The sequence below is a fragment of the Lichenostomus cassidix genome, unplaced genomic scaffold (genome assembly GCF_008360975.1).
Source record: "Lichenostomus cassidix isolate B80296 unplaced genomic scaffold, HeHo_3.0 HiC_scaffold_36, whole genome shotgun sequence".
NCBI lineage: Eukaryota > Metazoa > Chordata > Aves > Passeriformes > Meliphagidae > Lichenostomus > Lichenostomus cassidix.
In genome coordinates, this window is record NW_028147270.1 from 651,938 (window position 1) to 668,372 (window position 16,435).

Below are 16,435 nucleotides of genomic sequence, written 5' to 3' on the forward strand. Positions count from 1 at the left end.
CGGTGGGGGAGGGGAGGGGTTTGGGGGGCAGGGCAGCCCCTCCCCCACTGGTCATGGGGCAGAAGAAGCTCCTCCCACACCTCCCCCAGCCCCTCCCCCCGCCCCGCCCCTCCCCCAGCTCCTCCCAATAAAGATCAAACTTCGGTTGGTTTTTTTTTTTCATTTTTATTGTGATTTTTTTGGTTTTTTTCCATCTTTTATATTTTTTTTTTTTTGGGAACTTTTCCCTTCTTTTGGCCACTTTTGCCCCGATTTGCCCCTCCCCGCCCCTCCCCCACTATAAATTAATACAAAATCACCCCCGCGGTGGGGGGAGGGGCAGCTCCAGCCCCGCGCAGAGCTGGGGGGGGAGGGGAGGGGGGGGACAGAAGGCGCCCCTCCCCCACTCCGGGGGGTCGCCCCTCCCCCCATCACGGCGCCATCAGTTCCCAGGGGGATGAAACTGGAGCTGCTGGGATTGAACTGGGAGGGGGGAGGGGAGAGGGGCGGGGTCAGGGTGGGGTGACCCCCGAGTGACCCCTCAGTGACCCCCGAGTGACCCCAGAATGACCCCTGAGTGACCCCAGAATGACCCCTGAGTGACCCCAGAATGACCCCTGAGGCCCTGCCCAGCCCCCAACCCGAATTCCCCCCAAATTTTCCCCCAAAATGCCCCAAAATTTCAACTTTCTGCCCCTCCCCCCCCCGCGCCGCCCCTCCCCCTCACCTGGGGCGTGTCCGATGTAGCCGTAGGGGGAGGGGCTGGAGGCGGGCAGCGGCCCAACCCCCACCCCGCTCTGCGGGACCCCCGCGGGCTGGGGGGGGCCCTGGGGTGGGGGAGGGGCGTGCAGCAGCATCACCTGGGGCGGGGGATGGGCGGGGGGAGGGACTCCGGTCTGCACGTGGGGCTGGGGGAGGGGAGAGAGGGGAGGGGGGAGGGGTCAGCGAGTGACCGCGGGGGACGGGGCTCGGCTGCCCCTCCCCCACCCCCATCTCGGCCCCTCCCCCCTCAGCGCCCCTCCCCCTCCCTGCCCAGCCTCATCCCGCAGCCCCTCCCCCACCCCCCAGACCCCAAATTCCCGTTCCCCTCCCCCACCCCGCCCCTCCCCCCGCCCCCCAGCCCCTCCCCCACCTGCGCCACGCCGTATCCATGGTGATGGTGCAGAGCGTAGACGGTGGGTGGGGGAGGGGCGGCGGCCGAGGGGCTGGGGGGGCTGCGGGGGAGGTGGGGGAGGGCGGCGAAGCTGCCCTGGGGGAGGGGCGCCGGGGGAGGGCGGCGGCGGCGGCGGGGAGGGGAGGGGGGGCGGCGGCGGGAGGGCGGCGGCGGCGGGGGTGGGGAGGGCGGCGCGGAAGAGCCCCGCGGCGGGTGGGGGAGGGGCGGCGGCGGCTCCTTGGTGCTGCAAGAGAGCAGAGAGGGGTGGGGGCGGCGATGGGGGGGAGAGGGGCGGCGGTGGGGGGAGGTGCAGCCCCAGCCCCGCCCCTCCCCCACCCCCCAGGCCCTCCTTACCTGGGCAGGTGAGGCGGTGGGGGGAGGGTTGGAGCCCCCGGTGGGGGTGGGCGGAGCTCCCGGGGGGTGCAGCGGGGGGGGGAAGGGCTGGTGCACGGCGGCTGTGGGGGAGGGGCGCCGTCAGCGGGGGGAGGGGCGGGAAACCCCAAAATGGGGTGAAATCTCCCCAAAACAGGGGTGGGGGAGGGGCGTCTCTCACCGTACAGAGGCTGCGGCGGCTGCTCCGGGGGGAGGGGCGAAGGGGAGGGGCGGCGCCCCACCAGGGTGGGGGAGGGGTGGCTGGCCGAGGGGAGGAGCCTGGGGCTGCCCGGGAGCATCGGGGCGAACACCGGCTGGGGGAGGGGGCGGAGAGAGGGGAGGGGTGAGGGGGTGGGGGAGGGGCTGGAAACCCCGGGGGCGGCCCCTCCCCACGGCCCCTCCCCTCCCCACCTCCCCGCCCCCACCCCAAAGCCGTACCTGCTGCGCGTAGTGGGGAGGGGCGGCACCAGGGGGAGGGGCGGCTGCCCCGAAGCTCTGCGGCCCGTAGGAGATGAAGGAGGAGTAGGGTGGGGGAGGGGCGGCCACGAGGGAGGAGCTGGGCGGGTGGGGGTCGCTGCGGGGGGGCGAGCCTGGGGGGGAGAGAGAGAGAGAAGGGGGAGGGGCGAGTTAGATGGGGGAGGGGCAGACAGACCCCAGCCCTGCTGGTGGAGGGGCGAACCCCGGGGTTGGGGGCGGGGCTGTGGGGAGGGGCGTGGCTCACCTTTGGCCCCGCGGAACTTTCCGGAAGCAGAGCCGGAAACGGGAAACGGGAAAATCTGCGGGGCCTGCGGGGGTGGGGGAGGGGCGGAGAGGGGGCGTGGTCAGCCCAGCCCCTCCCCCCCACAGCGCGGTGGGGGAGGGGCCGGGAGAGAGGGGGGCGTGGCCTCACCTGCACGGGGGCGTGGCCAACGTGGAGCTGGGGGATGTAGGAGATGTAGTGGGGGGGAGGGGCCGGGTAAAGCCCCGCCCCCGCCGCGGCCCCGCCCCCTCCTCCCGCGCCGGCCGCCCCTCCCCCCGCCGGCAGCACCCCCAGCGTGGGGGAGGGGCGGGGGGTGGGGGAGGGGGCGCCGGGAGGAGCTTTGGCCTGGAGGGGGAGAGAGAAGAGAATCAGAGCCGGAATTCGGGTGGCCACGCCCACAATCAAGGCCACGCCCACCATCGGGCCACGCCCACCATCGAGGCCACGCCCACGTCAGGCCCCGCCCCCTTTAGCCCCGCCCCTCACCAATGGCCGCCCCGGGCTGAACTCCTTGGCGTGAGGATTGAGCGTCGATCGCTTCACCTGCCTGGGGGGAGGGGAAAGGGGGCGTGGTCAGGGGTGGGGGCGGGGCCTAAACCGCAGCCTGGCCACACCCCCACCGGGGCTCGGCCACGCCCCCGAGATTTGGGGGAAATAGGTGGAAATTTGGGGGTTTTGCCCCTCCCCCACCCGCCCCTCCCCCACCCGCCCCTCCCCCACACTCACTCGGCCATTGGCTCCTCCTCCTTCCCCTCCCCCACGCCCGGGGGGGTCCCGGGGGGGCTCGAGGAGGCCACGCCCCCCGCCGGCCCCTCCCCCAGCTTGCCGTCGCGGGGGGAGGGGCAGCGCGGCGGGGGGAGGGGCGGGGGAGGGTCCGGGGGGAGCTGGGGGGAGGGGCGGGGAGAGAAATGAAATTAGCCAAAATCAACCCAAAGTGACCAAAAAATGACCCAAATTAACCCAAAAATGTCCCAAAATTACCCCAAAGTGACCCAAAATGACCCAAAAATCACCCAGAGTTACCCCAATGACCCCAAAGTGACCCCAAATAAACCCAAAAATGATCCCAAAGTGACCAAAGTTTGACCCAAAATGACCCCAAATGACACCAAATTCACCTGAATTTACCACAAAATGACCCAATGAACCCCAAAATGACCAAAAGTGACCCAAAATGACACAAAAACAAACCAAACTGACCCAAAAAAACCCCAAAGTGACCCCAGAATGACCCAAAATGACCCCAAAATGACTCCGAAAAACCCCAAAATTAACCCAGAATTGCCCCCATGACCCCAAAGTGACCCAAAATGACCCAAAATAATCCCAAACTGACCCCAAAATGACCCCAAACACACCCAAAAATGATCCAAAATGACCCCAAATGACCCCAAAGTGACTCAAATGACCCAAAATGACCCCAAATCCCCCCGATTTCCCCTCCCCCACCCCTGGCCCCTCCCCCACCTTGCAGGCCCCGCCCATCCGCAGCTCCTCCCTGGGCGTGGCTCCTCCTGCGGGGGGGGAGGGGCGATGTCAGAGGAGTGGGGGAGGGGCGGCCACGCCCCCCTGCCCTCCCCTCCCCCCACCGGGGTCTCTCCGCCCCTCCCCCCCTCACCTTTCCTGGGCGTTTCCGGTGCCTCCAGGGCGGGGGGAGGGGCGGCGCCGGGCGGGGTGGGGGAGGGGCAGGGCGGCTCCTTGGGGGTCCTGGGGGGGGAGGGGGGGCTCTGCCCCTCCCCCGCCGGCGGCTCGGCGGCTTTGGGGGAGGGGCGAGGCGGGAAGGACCGCCCACCTGCGGGGGGAGGGGAGAGGGGGAGGGGTCAGGGGGAGCTGGTGCGCCCCTCCCCCACCCACAGCCTCCCCACCCGCCCCTCCCCCCAATCCTCACCTGGGGGTCGAGCGCCGGCTGAGCCCCTCCCCCACAGAGTCGCTGAGCCGGGGACATCCGGGGGGCCTGGGGAGGGGCGGAGTCAGAGAGAGACCCCTCCCCCACCTCAGCCCCTCCCCCATCCCTACAATCCCCTCCCCCACCCACCTTCAGCCCCTCCCCCACCTCTCATCGCCCCCCCACCTTCCATTGCCCCTCCCCCGCCCCTCCCCCACCCTTCCCAGCCCCTCCCCCATCCCCTCAGCCCCTCCCCACCCTCCCCCGCCCCTCCCCACCCCATAACAGCCTCCCCACCCCCAGCCCCTCCCCACCTCCCAGCCCCTCCCCATCCCTCAGCACCTCCCCCCTCTTCGCCCCTCCCCCACCTCTCATCGCCCCTCCCCAGCCCTCCCCACCCCTCCCAGCCCCTCCCCATCCCTCAGCCCCTCCCCATCCCTACCCCTCCCCACCTTCCATCGCCCCTCCCCCGCCCCTCCCCCACCCACCCCCAGCCCCTCCCCCACCCTCCCCCGCCCCTCCCCCCTCACCTCCGTTCAGCCCCGGCTCCGGGTGGGGGAGGGGCGCGGCCCCGCGGGTCGGAGGGGGGGGTGGGGCCAGCCCAGCCCCTCCCCCCGCGGCGGGCCGCCCCCCCGCCCCTCCCCCACCCCGCGGGCAGCGCAGGGAGCTCCCCAGGCCACGCCCACGCTGGGGGAGGGGCGGCGGCTTCTCCCTGGGGGGAGGGGCGGAGAGTCAGCGGGGGAGGGGCGGGTGGGGGAGGGGAGGGCGCTGGGGGGGTTTTGGGTGGATTTTGGGGGAAATTGGGAAAATCTGGGAGATATTTCGGTTGAATTTTATGTAAATTTTGGACACATTTTGGGTGAAGTTTGAGGGAATTTTCAATATTTTTAGTAGAAATTTCAGTTGAATTTCGAGTGGATTTTAAGTGGATTTTGGGGGAATTTCAGGTGAATTTTGGGCAAATTTTGGGTCAATTTTGAGTACAATTTGGGTGAATTTTGACCAAAATCTGTGTGAATTTTGAGCACAATCTCAGTGAATTTTGAGCACAATTTAGCTAAATTTTCACCAAAATTTGGGTGAATTTTGAGCAGAACTTGGACCAATTTTGACCAAAATTTGATTGAATTTTGGGCACAATTTGGGTGAATTTTGACCAAAACCTGGGTGAATTTTGAGCACAATTTAAGCCAATTTTCAGCAGAATTTGGGTGAATATTTTTCAAAATTTGGGTGAATTTTGAGCAAAATCTGATTGAATTTTGACCAAAACTTGAGTGAATTTTGAACACAATTTGGGTGAATTTTTTTCAAAATTTGGGTTAATTTTGAGCACAATCTTAGTGAATTTTAACCAAAATTTGGGTGATTTTTTTTCAAAATTTGAATCAATTTTCAGCACAATTCTTGTGAATTTTGAGCAGAACTTGGGTGAATTTTGAGCTCAATTCGAGTGACTTTCAAGTACAATTTAGCTAAATTTTGACCCAAATTCGGGTGAATTTTGAGCACAATTTGTGTGAATTTTGAGCACAATTTGAGTGAATTTTGAGCACAATTTAGGCGAATTTTGACCAAAATTTGGGTTAATTTTGAGCACAATCTCAGTGAATTTTTATCAAAATTTGGGTGAATTTTGAGCAGAATTTGGGAGAATTTTGACCAAAATTTGTGTGAATTTTGAGCACAATTTAGCTAAATTTTGACCCAAATTCAGGTGAATTTCTCACCTGTGCGCAGCGCCCCCTGCTGGACTCTCCCTGCCGGAAGGGGCGTGGCCCGGGCTGGGCGTGGCCGCGGCGGGGGGCGTGGCCTGTCGGAGGCTCCGCCCCCCTTCCTCCTCCTCCTCCAGCGCCGCCCGCAGGCGATGGTTGGGACAAGACTCGATCTCCCGGGCCAGGGCGGCGGCTCGGGCCAGGCGCTGCCGCCAGGTGACACTGTCCTCCCTGGCCAGGGGCACCCTGGGGACAGAAATACCCAAAAATGTGAGAAACAGCCCAAAAAACCCCGAAAAAATCCAACCTGAAACACCCAAATTATGCCGGAAAAACCTGAACTGTGATAAACCTGAAATACCCCAAACTGACCCAAAATAATGACCCAAAATGACACAAACCCCGCCAGGTGACACTGTCCTCCCTGGCCAGGGGGACCCTGGGGACAAAAACACACCGAAAATGTGAGAAACAACCCAAAAAACCCCGAAAAAATCCGACCTGAAACACCCAAATTATGGCGAAAAGCTTGAACTGTGATAGACCTGAAATAACCCAAAATGACCCAAAATAATGACCCAAAATGACCCAAACCCCGCCAGGTGACACTGTCCTCCCTGGTCAGGGGGACCCTGGGGACAAAAACACCCAAAAACGTGACAAACAGCCCAAAAAACCCCGAAAAAATCCGACCTGAAACACCCAAACTGCGCCCGAAAAACCCGAATTACAATAGTCCTAAAATATCCCTAAAATGACCCAAAATAACCCAAACCCTGCCAGGCGCTGCCGCCAGGTGACACTGTCCTCCCTGGCCAGGGGGACCCTGGGGACAAAAACACACTGAAAATGTGAGAAACAGCCCAAAAAAACCCGAAAAAATCCGATCTGAAACACCCAAACTGTGCCCGAAAAACCCAAATTACAATAGTCCTGAAATGACCCAAAATAACCCAAAATAACCCAAGATAACCCAAATCCTGCCGCCAGGTGACACTGTCCTCCCTGGCCAGGGGGACCCTGGGGACAGAAATATCCAAAAACATCCAAAAACCTTGAAAAATCCCAAAAAAAATCCGATCTGAAACACCCAAACTGCACCCAAAAAACCCGAACTGTGACACACTTGAAATAACCCAAAATGACCCAAAATGACCCAAACCCTGCCAGGTGACACTGTCCTCCCTGGCCAGGGGCACCCTGGGGACAGAAACATCCAAAAACACCCAAAAACCTTGAAAAAACCCCGAAAAAATCCGATCTGAAACACCCAAACTGCGCCCGAAAAACCCAAACTAAAATATCCCCAAAATGACCCAAAATGACTCAAAATAACCCAAACCCTGCCAGGCGCTGCCGCCAGGTGACACTGTCCTCCCTGGCCAGGGGGACCCTGGGGACAGAAATAGCCAAAAATATGAGAAACAACCCAAAAAACCCCGAAAAAATCCGATCTGAAACACCCAAATTATGCCGGAAAAACCTGAACTGTGATAGTCCTGAAATAACCCAAAATGACCCAAAAAACCCCAAAATAACGACCCAAAATGACCCAAACCCCAACAGGTGACACTGTCCTCCCTGGCCAGGGGGACCCTGGGGACAGAAACATCCAAAAATGTGACAAACAGCCCAAAAAACCCCGAAAAATCCGACCTGAAACACCCAAACTGCACCCAAAAAATCCGAACTGTGATACATTTGAAATAACCCAAAATAACCTAAAATAACCCAAACCCTGCCGCCACGTGACACTGTCCTCCCTCGTCAGGGGGACCCTGGGGACAAAAACACCCAAAAACCTTGAAAAAACCCCGAAAAAATCCGATCTGAAACACCCAAACTGTGCCCGAAAAACCCGAACTGCAATATCCCTAAAATGACCCAAAATGACCCAAAAAACTTCACTCAAAAATACCCAAACTTTACCCAAAACGCCCAAACTGCAAAAGCACAAGAATACCCCAAAATTTAAAAAACTAAATATAGAAACAAGCCCAACTGTACTCCCTAAAATCCCCCAAAATTTCCCCCAAATTCCCCAAGTTTCCCGAAATTCCGTGAAATTCCTCCAAATCCCCAAAAAATCTCCCTAAAATCCCAAAATTCTCCCAAGATCCCCCCAAAAAAACCCCAAAAAATTCCCTAAAATCCCAAAAAATCTCCCCAGAATATCCCTAAAATCCCCCTAAATCCCTGAAAAACAAATTCCCCAAATCCCTGAAATTCCCCCCAAAATCCCTAAAATCCCCAAATTCTCCTAGATCTCCCCAAAATCCTAATCCCCAAAATTCCCCAAAATCCCCCTGAAATCTCCAAAATCCCCAAAATCTCCAAAATCTAAAATCTCCCCCAAATCCAAAATCCCAATTTCCCCAAAATCCCAAAATCCAAATTCTCCCCTGAAATTCCCCAAAATCCCCGTCTCCCAAATCCACAAATCTAAAAATCCAAAAATTCCCAAAATCCCCCAAAAATCCTAAATCAAATTCCTCAAAATCCCCAGAAAACTCTCCCCAAAAATCCCCAAAATCCCGAAATCCCCCAAAACCCCCTAAAATGTCCCCAAAATCCCCCAAATCTCCCCAAATCTCCCCAAAATCTGAATCCCTAAAATCCCCCAAAATCCCCCCAAAATCCCCCAAACTCTCCCCAAAAATCCCCCGAAATCCCCAAAACCCCCGAATTTCCCCCAAAAGCCCCGAATTTGCCCCAAACCCACGTGTAGGCAGCCAGGCTGGAGTCGTAGGTTGTCTTCACTCCGTAATTCTCCTCGTTGAATTTGAACATCTCGTTGGGATCCCAACCGTTGGACTGCGGGGTTGGGGATTGAGGATTTTGGGGGAATTTTGGGGAATTTGGGGAGATTTGGGGGATTTGAGGGGATTTGGGGCAATTTCAGGGGAATTTGGGGGGAATTTTGGAGGATTTTGGGGGATTTTGCATTATTTGAGGGGAATTTTGGGAAATTTGAAGTTTTGGGGGATTTTTGGGGGAATTTGGGGAGATTTGGAAAGAATTTTGGGAGTTTTCAGGGGATTTTGGGAGTTTTGGGGAATTTTGGGGATTTGGGTGGATTTTGGGGGAATTTTGGAGGATTTTGGGGGAATTTTTGGGGATTTGAGGGGATTTGGGGAATTTTTTGGGAATTTTGGAGAGATTTTAGGGGATTTTGGGAGATTTCAGGGAATTTTGGGGAGTTTTGGGGATTAGGAATTTGGGGAATTTGGGGATATTTAAGGGGGTTTGGGAATTTTGAGGGATTTTGGGGTAATTTTGAGTGATTTCGGGAAATTCAGGAGATTTTGGGGGGAATTTCGAGGTAAATTCAGCCGATTTCAGGGTTTTTTGGGGTAATTTTGGGTCAATTTGGGGCGATTTTGGGTAACTTAGGGATAAATTCAGCCAATTTCAGGTAATTTTGGGTTAATTTTGGGCAATTTCGGGTAATTTTGGGGTAAATTCAGCCGATTTCGGGTAATTTTGGGTCAATTTGGGGCAATTTTGGGTAATTTTGGGTTAAATTCAGCCGATTTGGGGTAATTTGGTGTTGATTTTGGATAATTTAGGGTGAATTTTGGGCGATTTTGGGTAATTTTGGGGTAAATTCTGCCAATTTCAGGTAATTTCGGGTGAATTTGGGGCGATTTCGGGGTAATTTCGGGTGAATTTGGGGCGATTTTGGGTGAATTTGGGGCGATTTCGGCTAATTTTGGGTGAATTTGGGTAATTTCGGGTGAATTTTGGGCGATTTCGGGTGAATTTTGGGCGATTTTGGGCGATTTCAGGTGAATTTGGGGCGATTTCGGGTGAATTTTGGGTGAATTTGGGTGAATTTTGGGCGATTTTGGGTGAATTTGGGGCGATTTCGGGTGAATTTCGGGTGAATTTGGGTGAATTTGGGGCGATTTTGGGGTAATTTTGGGTGATTTGGGGTCTCTCCCCACCAGGTCAGACTCCAGGTCGTAGTCGTCGCTGCCCTCGCCGCCCTCCCAGCGTTCCAGAACCTTCTCCCTGTGCTCTCCGTTCAGCCTCAGGCTGCCGGCGATCGCAGAGTCCGTGAACTTGTCTGGAATCAGATTTTGGGGTGAAAACAAGGAAAAACGGGAAAAACGGGGTGGGAGAGATGGAATGAACCAAATCCGGGGGGATTCTACCCAAATTCTGGGGGGTTTTCCCCAAAATGAACCAAATTCTCCTAAAAATGAACCAAATTGTCCTCAAAATGAACCAAATTCAATAGGATTCTCCCCAAAACGACACAAATTTTCCCAAAAATGACCCAAATTCTCCTCAAAATTACACAAATTATCCCCAAAATGACCCAAATTTCATGGGATTCTTCCCAAAATGACACAAATTTTCCCAAAAATGACCCAAATTCGATGCAGTTCTCCCCAAATTCAATGGGATTTTCCCCAAAATGAACCAAATTCTCCCCAAAATGAACTAAATTGTCCCCAAAATGAACCAAATTCTCCCATAAATGAACCAAATTCCGTGGGATTTTCCCCAAAATGACCCAAATTCAATAGAGTTCTCCCCAAAAGACCCAAATTTTCTCAAAAATGACCCAAATTTAATGGGATTTTCCCCAAAATAAACCAAATTCTCCCAAAAATGACCGAAATTGTCCCCAAAATGAACCAAATTGTCCCCAAAGTGACCCAAATTCGATGCAATTCTCCCCAAATTCTTTGGGATTATCCCTAAAATGAACTAAATTCTCCCCACAATGACCCAAATTTAATGGGATTTTCCCCAAAATAAACCAAATTCTCCTAAAAATGACCCAAATTCGATGGGATTCTCCCCAAACTCACTCAAAATGCCCCAAAATCCCCAAAATCTGCTGAGAAATCCCCAAATACCCCAAAATTCCCGAAATTCAATGGGAACGCCTCCAAAATCCCCAGAAATTCACCCCAAAAACCTCTCAAATCCCCCCAAAATCAGCAGAAAAAATCCCAAAATGAGCAGAAATTTCCCAAAATCGGCAGAATTCACCCCAAAAATCACTGACCCCTGGTGGCAAAGGCCAAATCCACGTTCCTGAAGCTCAGCAGGACGATGTCCAGCGGCCGGAAAATCCCCAAAATCCCCCAAATTCACCCCAAAATCACCCCAAAAACCTCTCAAATTCACCCCAAATAAATGGAAATTTCCCAAAATCGGCAGAATTCACCCCAAAAATCTCACCTCTGGTGGCAAAGGCCAAATCAACGTTCTGAAATCTCAGCAGGACGATGTCCAGCGGCCGGAAAATCCCCAAAATCACCCCAAATTCATCCCAAATAAATGGAAATTTCCCAAAATCCCCAGAATTCACCCCAAAAATCACTGACCCCTGGTGGCAAAGGCGAGGTCAACGTTCCTGAATCTCAGCAGGACGATGTCCAGCGGCCGGAAAATCCCCAAAATCACCCAAAATTCCCAGAAAATCCCCCAAAAATCACCCCAAAAACCACTCAAATTGTCTATAAACAAACAGAAATTTCCCAAAATCGGCAGAATTCACCCCAAATCTCTCTCACCCCTGGTGGCAAAGGCCAAGTCCACGTTCCTGAATCTCAGCAGGACGATGTCCAGCGGCCGGAAAATCCCCAAAATCACCCCAAATTCACCCAAAATCACCCCAAAAACCTCCGAAATTCACCCAAAATCAGCAGAAATTTCCCAAATGTCCCAAAATCGGCAGAATTCACCCCAAATCTGACTCACCCCTGGTGGCAAAGGCCAAGTCCACGTTCCTGAACCTGAGCAGGACGATGTCCAGCGGCCAGAAAATCCCCAAAATCCCCCAAATTCACCCAAAAATCACCCCAAAAACCACTCAAATTGTCTATAAATTATTGGAAATGTCCCAAAATCCCCAAAATTCACCCCAAATCTCACTGACCCCTGGTGGCAAAGGCGAGGTCAACGTTCCGAAATCTCAGCAGGACGATGTCCAGCGGCCGGAAAATCCCCAAAATCCCCCAAATCACCCCAAAAACCACTCAAACTCCCCCAAAATCAGCAGAAATTTCCCAAATTTCCCAAAATCGGCAGAATTCACCCCAAATCTGACTCACCCCTGGTGGCAAAGGCCATGTCCACGTTCCTGAACCTGAGCAGGACGATGTCCAGCGGCCGGAACACCATGGTGTCCACGATGTCCTCGCGGCGGGGGAGGGGCAGGGGACGGGGTGGGGGAGGCGCGGGCGGGAGGGGAGGGGGCGGGGTGGGGAGGGGCGGCGGTGCACGGCGTCCAGAGCCAGCTCGAACTGGTTTGGGGAGAAAAACGGCGAGATTGGGAAAAAAAATCAAAATTTGGGGGAAATTTGGGGAGAAAATGGGGAATTTTGGGGGAAATTTGGGAAAATTTCGGGGAAATTTGGGGGAATTTGGGGGAAATTTGGGGATTTTGGGGGAAAAAAAATCAAAATTTGGGGAAATTTGGAGGAAAATTGGGGAAAAAATGGGGAATTTTGGGGGAAAAACAGGGATTTAGGAGGAAAAAATCGAAATTTGGGGGAAATTTGGGGAGAAAATTGGGAAATTTGGGGAAAAAAATGGGAATTTAGGGAAATTGGGAGATTCGGGGGGAAAAAATGGAAATTTGGGGGAAATTTGGGGGGAAAATGGGGAATTTAGAGGGAAAATGGGAAATTTGGAGAGGAAATTTGGGAAAAATGAGACATTTGGGGGAAAAATGGGAAATTTGGGGGAAAAAAATCCGAATTTTGGGAGAAAAATGGCGGAATTTGGGCAGAAATTGGGAAATTTGGGAGGAAAAAATGGGGAATTTGGGGAGAAAATTGGGACATTTGGGCAGAAATTGGGAATTTTGGGTGGAAAAGTGGGAAATTTGGAGAGGAAATTGGGAAATTTGGGGAGAAATTGGGAAATTTGGGAGGAAAAATGGGGAATTTGGGGAGAAAAGTGGGGAATTTGGAGAGAAAATTGGGAAATTTGGGGGGAATTTTGGGGGAAAATTGGGAAATTTGGGAGAAAAAAATCACAATTTTGGGGGAAAAATGGGGAAATTTGGGCAGAAATTGGGGAATTTGGGGAAATTTGGGTAATTTGGAGAGGAAATTGGGAAATTTGGGGAGAAATTGGGAAATTTGGGAGGAAAAATGGGGAATTTGGGGAGAAAATTGGGGAAATTTGGGCAGAAATTGGGGAATTTGGGGGAAATTTGGGTAATTTGGGGTTCTGTGGGTGTTAATTAGTGTGTAATTGTGGTTAATTGCTGCTGACCTTGGCGCTCAGAGTGCGGAAAATTCCCTCGAAGGTGCAACCGCTGCGAACTCTGACCTCGGCCGTGGAGCCCTGGGGGACAGAGAGTGACCACTGAGTGACCACTGACCACTGAGTGACCACTGAGTGACCATCAGTGACCACTGACCACTGAGTGACCACTGAGTGACCACTGAGGGACCACTGAGTGACCATCAGTGACCAGTGAGGGACCACTGAGTGACCACTGACCACTGAGTGACCAGGGAGTGACCACTGAGTGACCAGAGTGACCCCAAATGACCCCAGAGTGACCCCAAACCCCAAGTGCTGCCATGACCCCTGAATGACCCCAACTGACCCTTCAGTTACCCCAGAGTGACCTCAAAGTGACCTCGAGTGACCTCATCAGCCCCAAACTCCCAACTGACCCCTCGCTGACCCTTCAGTGACCCCGAGTGACCTCATGACCCCCAAATTCCCAATTTCACAGAAATTCCCTCAAATCCCCCAAATTTCATGCAGAATCCCCAAAATTCCCCCAAAAAAACTCAAAATTCCCCCAAATCTCAGAAAAAAATCCCCAAATTCCCCCGAATTTCCCCCAATTCTCCCAAATTTCCCCCAATTCTCCCAAATTCTCCCAAATTTCACAGAAAATCCCCAAAATCCTCCCAAATCTGATAGAAATTCCCACAAATCTCCCACAAAATCCCCAAAAATCCCCAAAAAATGCCCAAATTCCCCCAAAAATCCCCAAAATCCTCCCAAATCCCCCAGAAAATCCCCAAATCCTTCCCAAATTTCCCCCAAAAAATCCCCAAATTTCCCCCAAATCTCACAGAAAATCCCCAAATCTCCCAAATTTCCCCCAAAAAATCCCCAAATTTCCCCCAAATCTCACAGAAAATCCCCCGAAATCTCCCCAAATCTCACACAAAATCCCCAAATTCCCCCAAATCTCATAGAAATTCCCCCAAAAACCCCCAAATTCCCCCAAATCCCCCCAAATCTCCCCAAATCTCCCCAAATCCCCAATTCTCTCACCACGCCTGCCGTCAGCACGTGCAACATCCTCGAGTTGTTGTAAACTCCTTCGAACACCTGAGTTCGGGAGGTCAAAGGTCACGGGGCTGCTAACCCCAAATTCGGGGGTTTGGGGGTTTTGGGGGATTTTTGGGGATTTTTGGGGATTTTTTTGGGATTTTTTGGGAATTTTTGGGGATTTTTTTGGGATTTTTTTGGAATTTTCTAGGGATTTTTGGGAGATTTTTTTGGGTTTTTTCAGGTTTTTTGAGGATATTTTTGGGATTTTTTTGGAATTTTTGGGGATTTTTTTGGGATTTTTTGGGGATTTTTTGGGGGTTTTCTCAGGTGCTTTTTTAGAGTTTTTTGAGGATATTTTTTGGGATTTTTTTTGAGTTAGTTGGGGTTTTTTGGGGATTTTTTGGAATTTTTTTGGGATTTTTCAGGGTATTTTTTGGGGCTTTTTTGGGGGTTTTTTGGGGATTTGTTTTTTTTGTTTTTTGGGGATTTTTTGGGGATTTTTAGGGGGATTTTGGGGGATTTTTTGGGAATCTTTGGGGATTTTTTCAGGATTTTTTTGAGGTTCTTTGGGGAGTTTCTTTTAATGTTTTTCGGGATTTTTTGTGAGTTTTATTTTATTTTTTGAGAATTGTTTGGGGTTTTTTCAGGGTTTTTTGGGGTTTTTTTTTTGTTTTTTAGGGAATTTTTTGAGGATCTTTGGGGATTATTTAGGATTTTTTTGGGGTTTTTTTAGGGATTTTCTGGGTTTTTGGGGAATTTTGGGGATTTTGGGGTTTTTGAGGATTTTTGAATTTTTGGGGTTTTTTTGGGGGTTTTGGGGGGATTTTTTGGGGGTTTTTTGGGGATTTTTTGGGGATTTTTAGGATTTTTTTTGGGTTCTTACCGGGGATTTTCCCATGGCTTGTGCCCTGTGGAGAAATTCAGAAAAAAAATGAATTAAAAAAGATCCAAAATTTGGGAATTTTGGGTCAAAAATCCTCATTATGGAGATTCCAACACCTGAGACCCCAAAAGCTGCAATTCCAACCCAAAAATTGAACCCAAGATCCCCCAAAATTCAACCCAGGATGCTCTAAATGCCCAAAAATCCCCAAAAATCCCCAAAAATCTCACCCAGAATCCTAAAAATCCCCCAAAATGCCCAAAAACCTCCCAAAAATCACTCCCGAAATCCTCTAAATCCCCAAAAATCAAAGAAATCTCTCAAAAATCTCACCCAAAATCTCCCAAAAATTGCCCCAAAACGCTCTAAATCCTCCAAAAATCCTCCAAAAATCCCACCCAGGACCCCCAAAGGGATCCAAACCCCCCAAAATTCCCCCAAAATTCCCACAAAATTCCCCCAAATTCCCCCAAAACTCCCCCAAATCTCACCCAGGATGCTCCAAATTCCCAAAATTCTCCCAAATCTCACCCAAATTCACCCCAAATTCTCCCAAAATTCCACCAAATCTCACCCAGGATGCCTAAATCCCTCCAAATTCCCCTAAATCCACCCAAATTCCCCCAAATTCTCTCAAAAGTCCCCAAATCTCACCCAGGATGCTCCAAATTCACCCAAAATTCCCCCAAATTCCCCTAAATCCCCCAAAATTCCCCCAAATCTCACCCAGGAAGCCCCAAAATTCCCCAAATCCACCCAAATTCGCCCCAAATCCACCCAAACTCCCCCGAATTCTCCCCAAATCCCCCAAAATTCTCCCAACATCACCCAAATTCCCCTAAATCCACCCAAATTCGCCCCAAATCCCCCAAATCTCACCCAAAATCCCCTAAAATTCCCCTAAACCCCCCAAACCCCCCCCAAGCCCTCCCCACCCCTCCCCCACTCACCAGCCGCCCCCCGCCGCCCCACCCCCCCCCGGCGGCCCCTCCCCCACCCCTCCCCCTCCCCCACCCCCGCCGGCGGGGGGAGGGGACGAGCTGGGGGCTTTGCGGGGCTGCGGAGGGGGCGGCGGGGCCGGGAGAGGCTTCAGCATGGCCGGGGGGTGGTTCCGGGGGGTTTCCGGGGGGATTCGAGGGGATTCGAGGGGATTTTGGGGTGAATTTGGGGGATTTTGGGGCTCCGGGGCTCGGCGGCCCTCAGGCCGCGGCGGAGCCCTGAGGGGGCGGAGGGATCCCGGGCGAACCGCACAGAGATCCTTCCGCCGGCAGCTCCAAACCTCCCCCAACCCGCGCTTTTCCCCCTCAAACCTCCATTTCCTTCCTCCCCACCCGCGATTTCCCCACAGACCTTCAACCGCTTTCCCAAAATCCCCGTTTTTCACCCCAAAACCCGCCGCTCCGCGCCGTCAAATAGTCCCCCCAACACCGCGCATGCG

The 16,435-nt window shown here is 53.2% G+C and overlaps 1 protein-coding gene across 1 annotated transcript; it reads right to left on the bottom strand.

Annotated features, from left to right (window-relative positions):
- Window positions 1–193: 193 nt before the first annotated feature.
- On the bottom strand, window positions 194–16,252 carry ATXN2L (ataxin 2 like). Its single transcript, XM_085044435.1, has 23 exons — window positions 15,948–16,252; window positions 14,998–15,022; window positions 14,115–14,171; window positions 13,089–13,160; window positions 12,073–12,109; window positions 11,918–12,031; window positions 9,791–9,912; window positions 8,566–8,657; window positions 5,859–6,089; window positions 4,659–4,840; window positions 3,862–4,035; window positions 3,711–3,757; window positions 2,970–3,127; window positions 2,730–2,790; window positions 2,394–2,588; window positions 2,184–2,289; window positions 1,943–2,094; window positions 1,686–1,818; window positions 1,487–1,587; window positions 1,281–1,376; window positions 1,112–1,177; window positions 707–887; window positions 194–462 (listed from the first exon to the last, which is right to left on the bottom strand). Exons 1-23 carry the CDS (start codon window positions 16,091–16,093, stop codon window positions 422–424), a joined length of 2,589 nt encoding a protein of 862 aa, XP_084900561.1. The 5' UTR covers window positions 16,094–16,252; the 3' UTR covers window positions 194–421.
- Window positions 16,253–16,435: the final 183 nt, after the last annotated feature.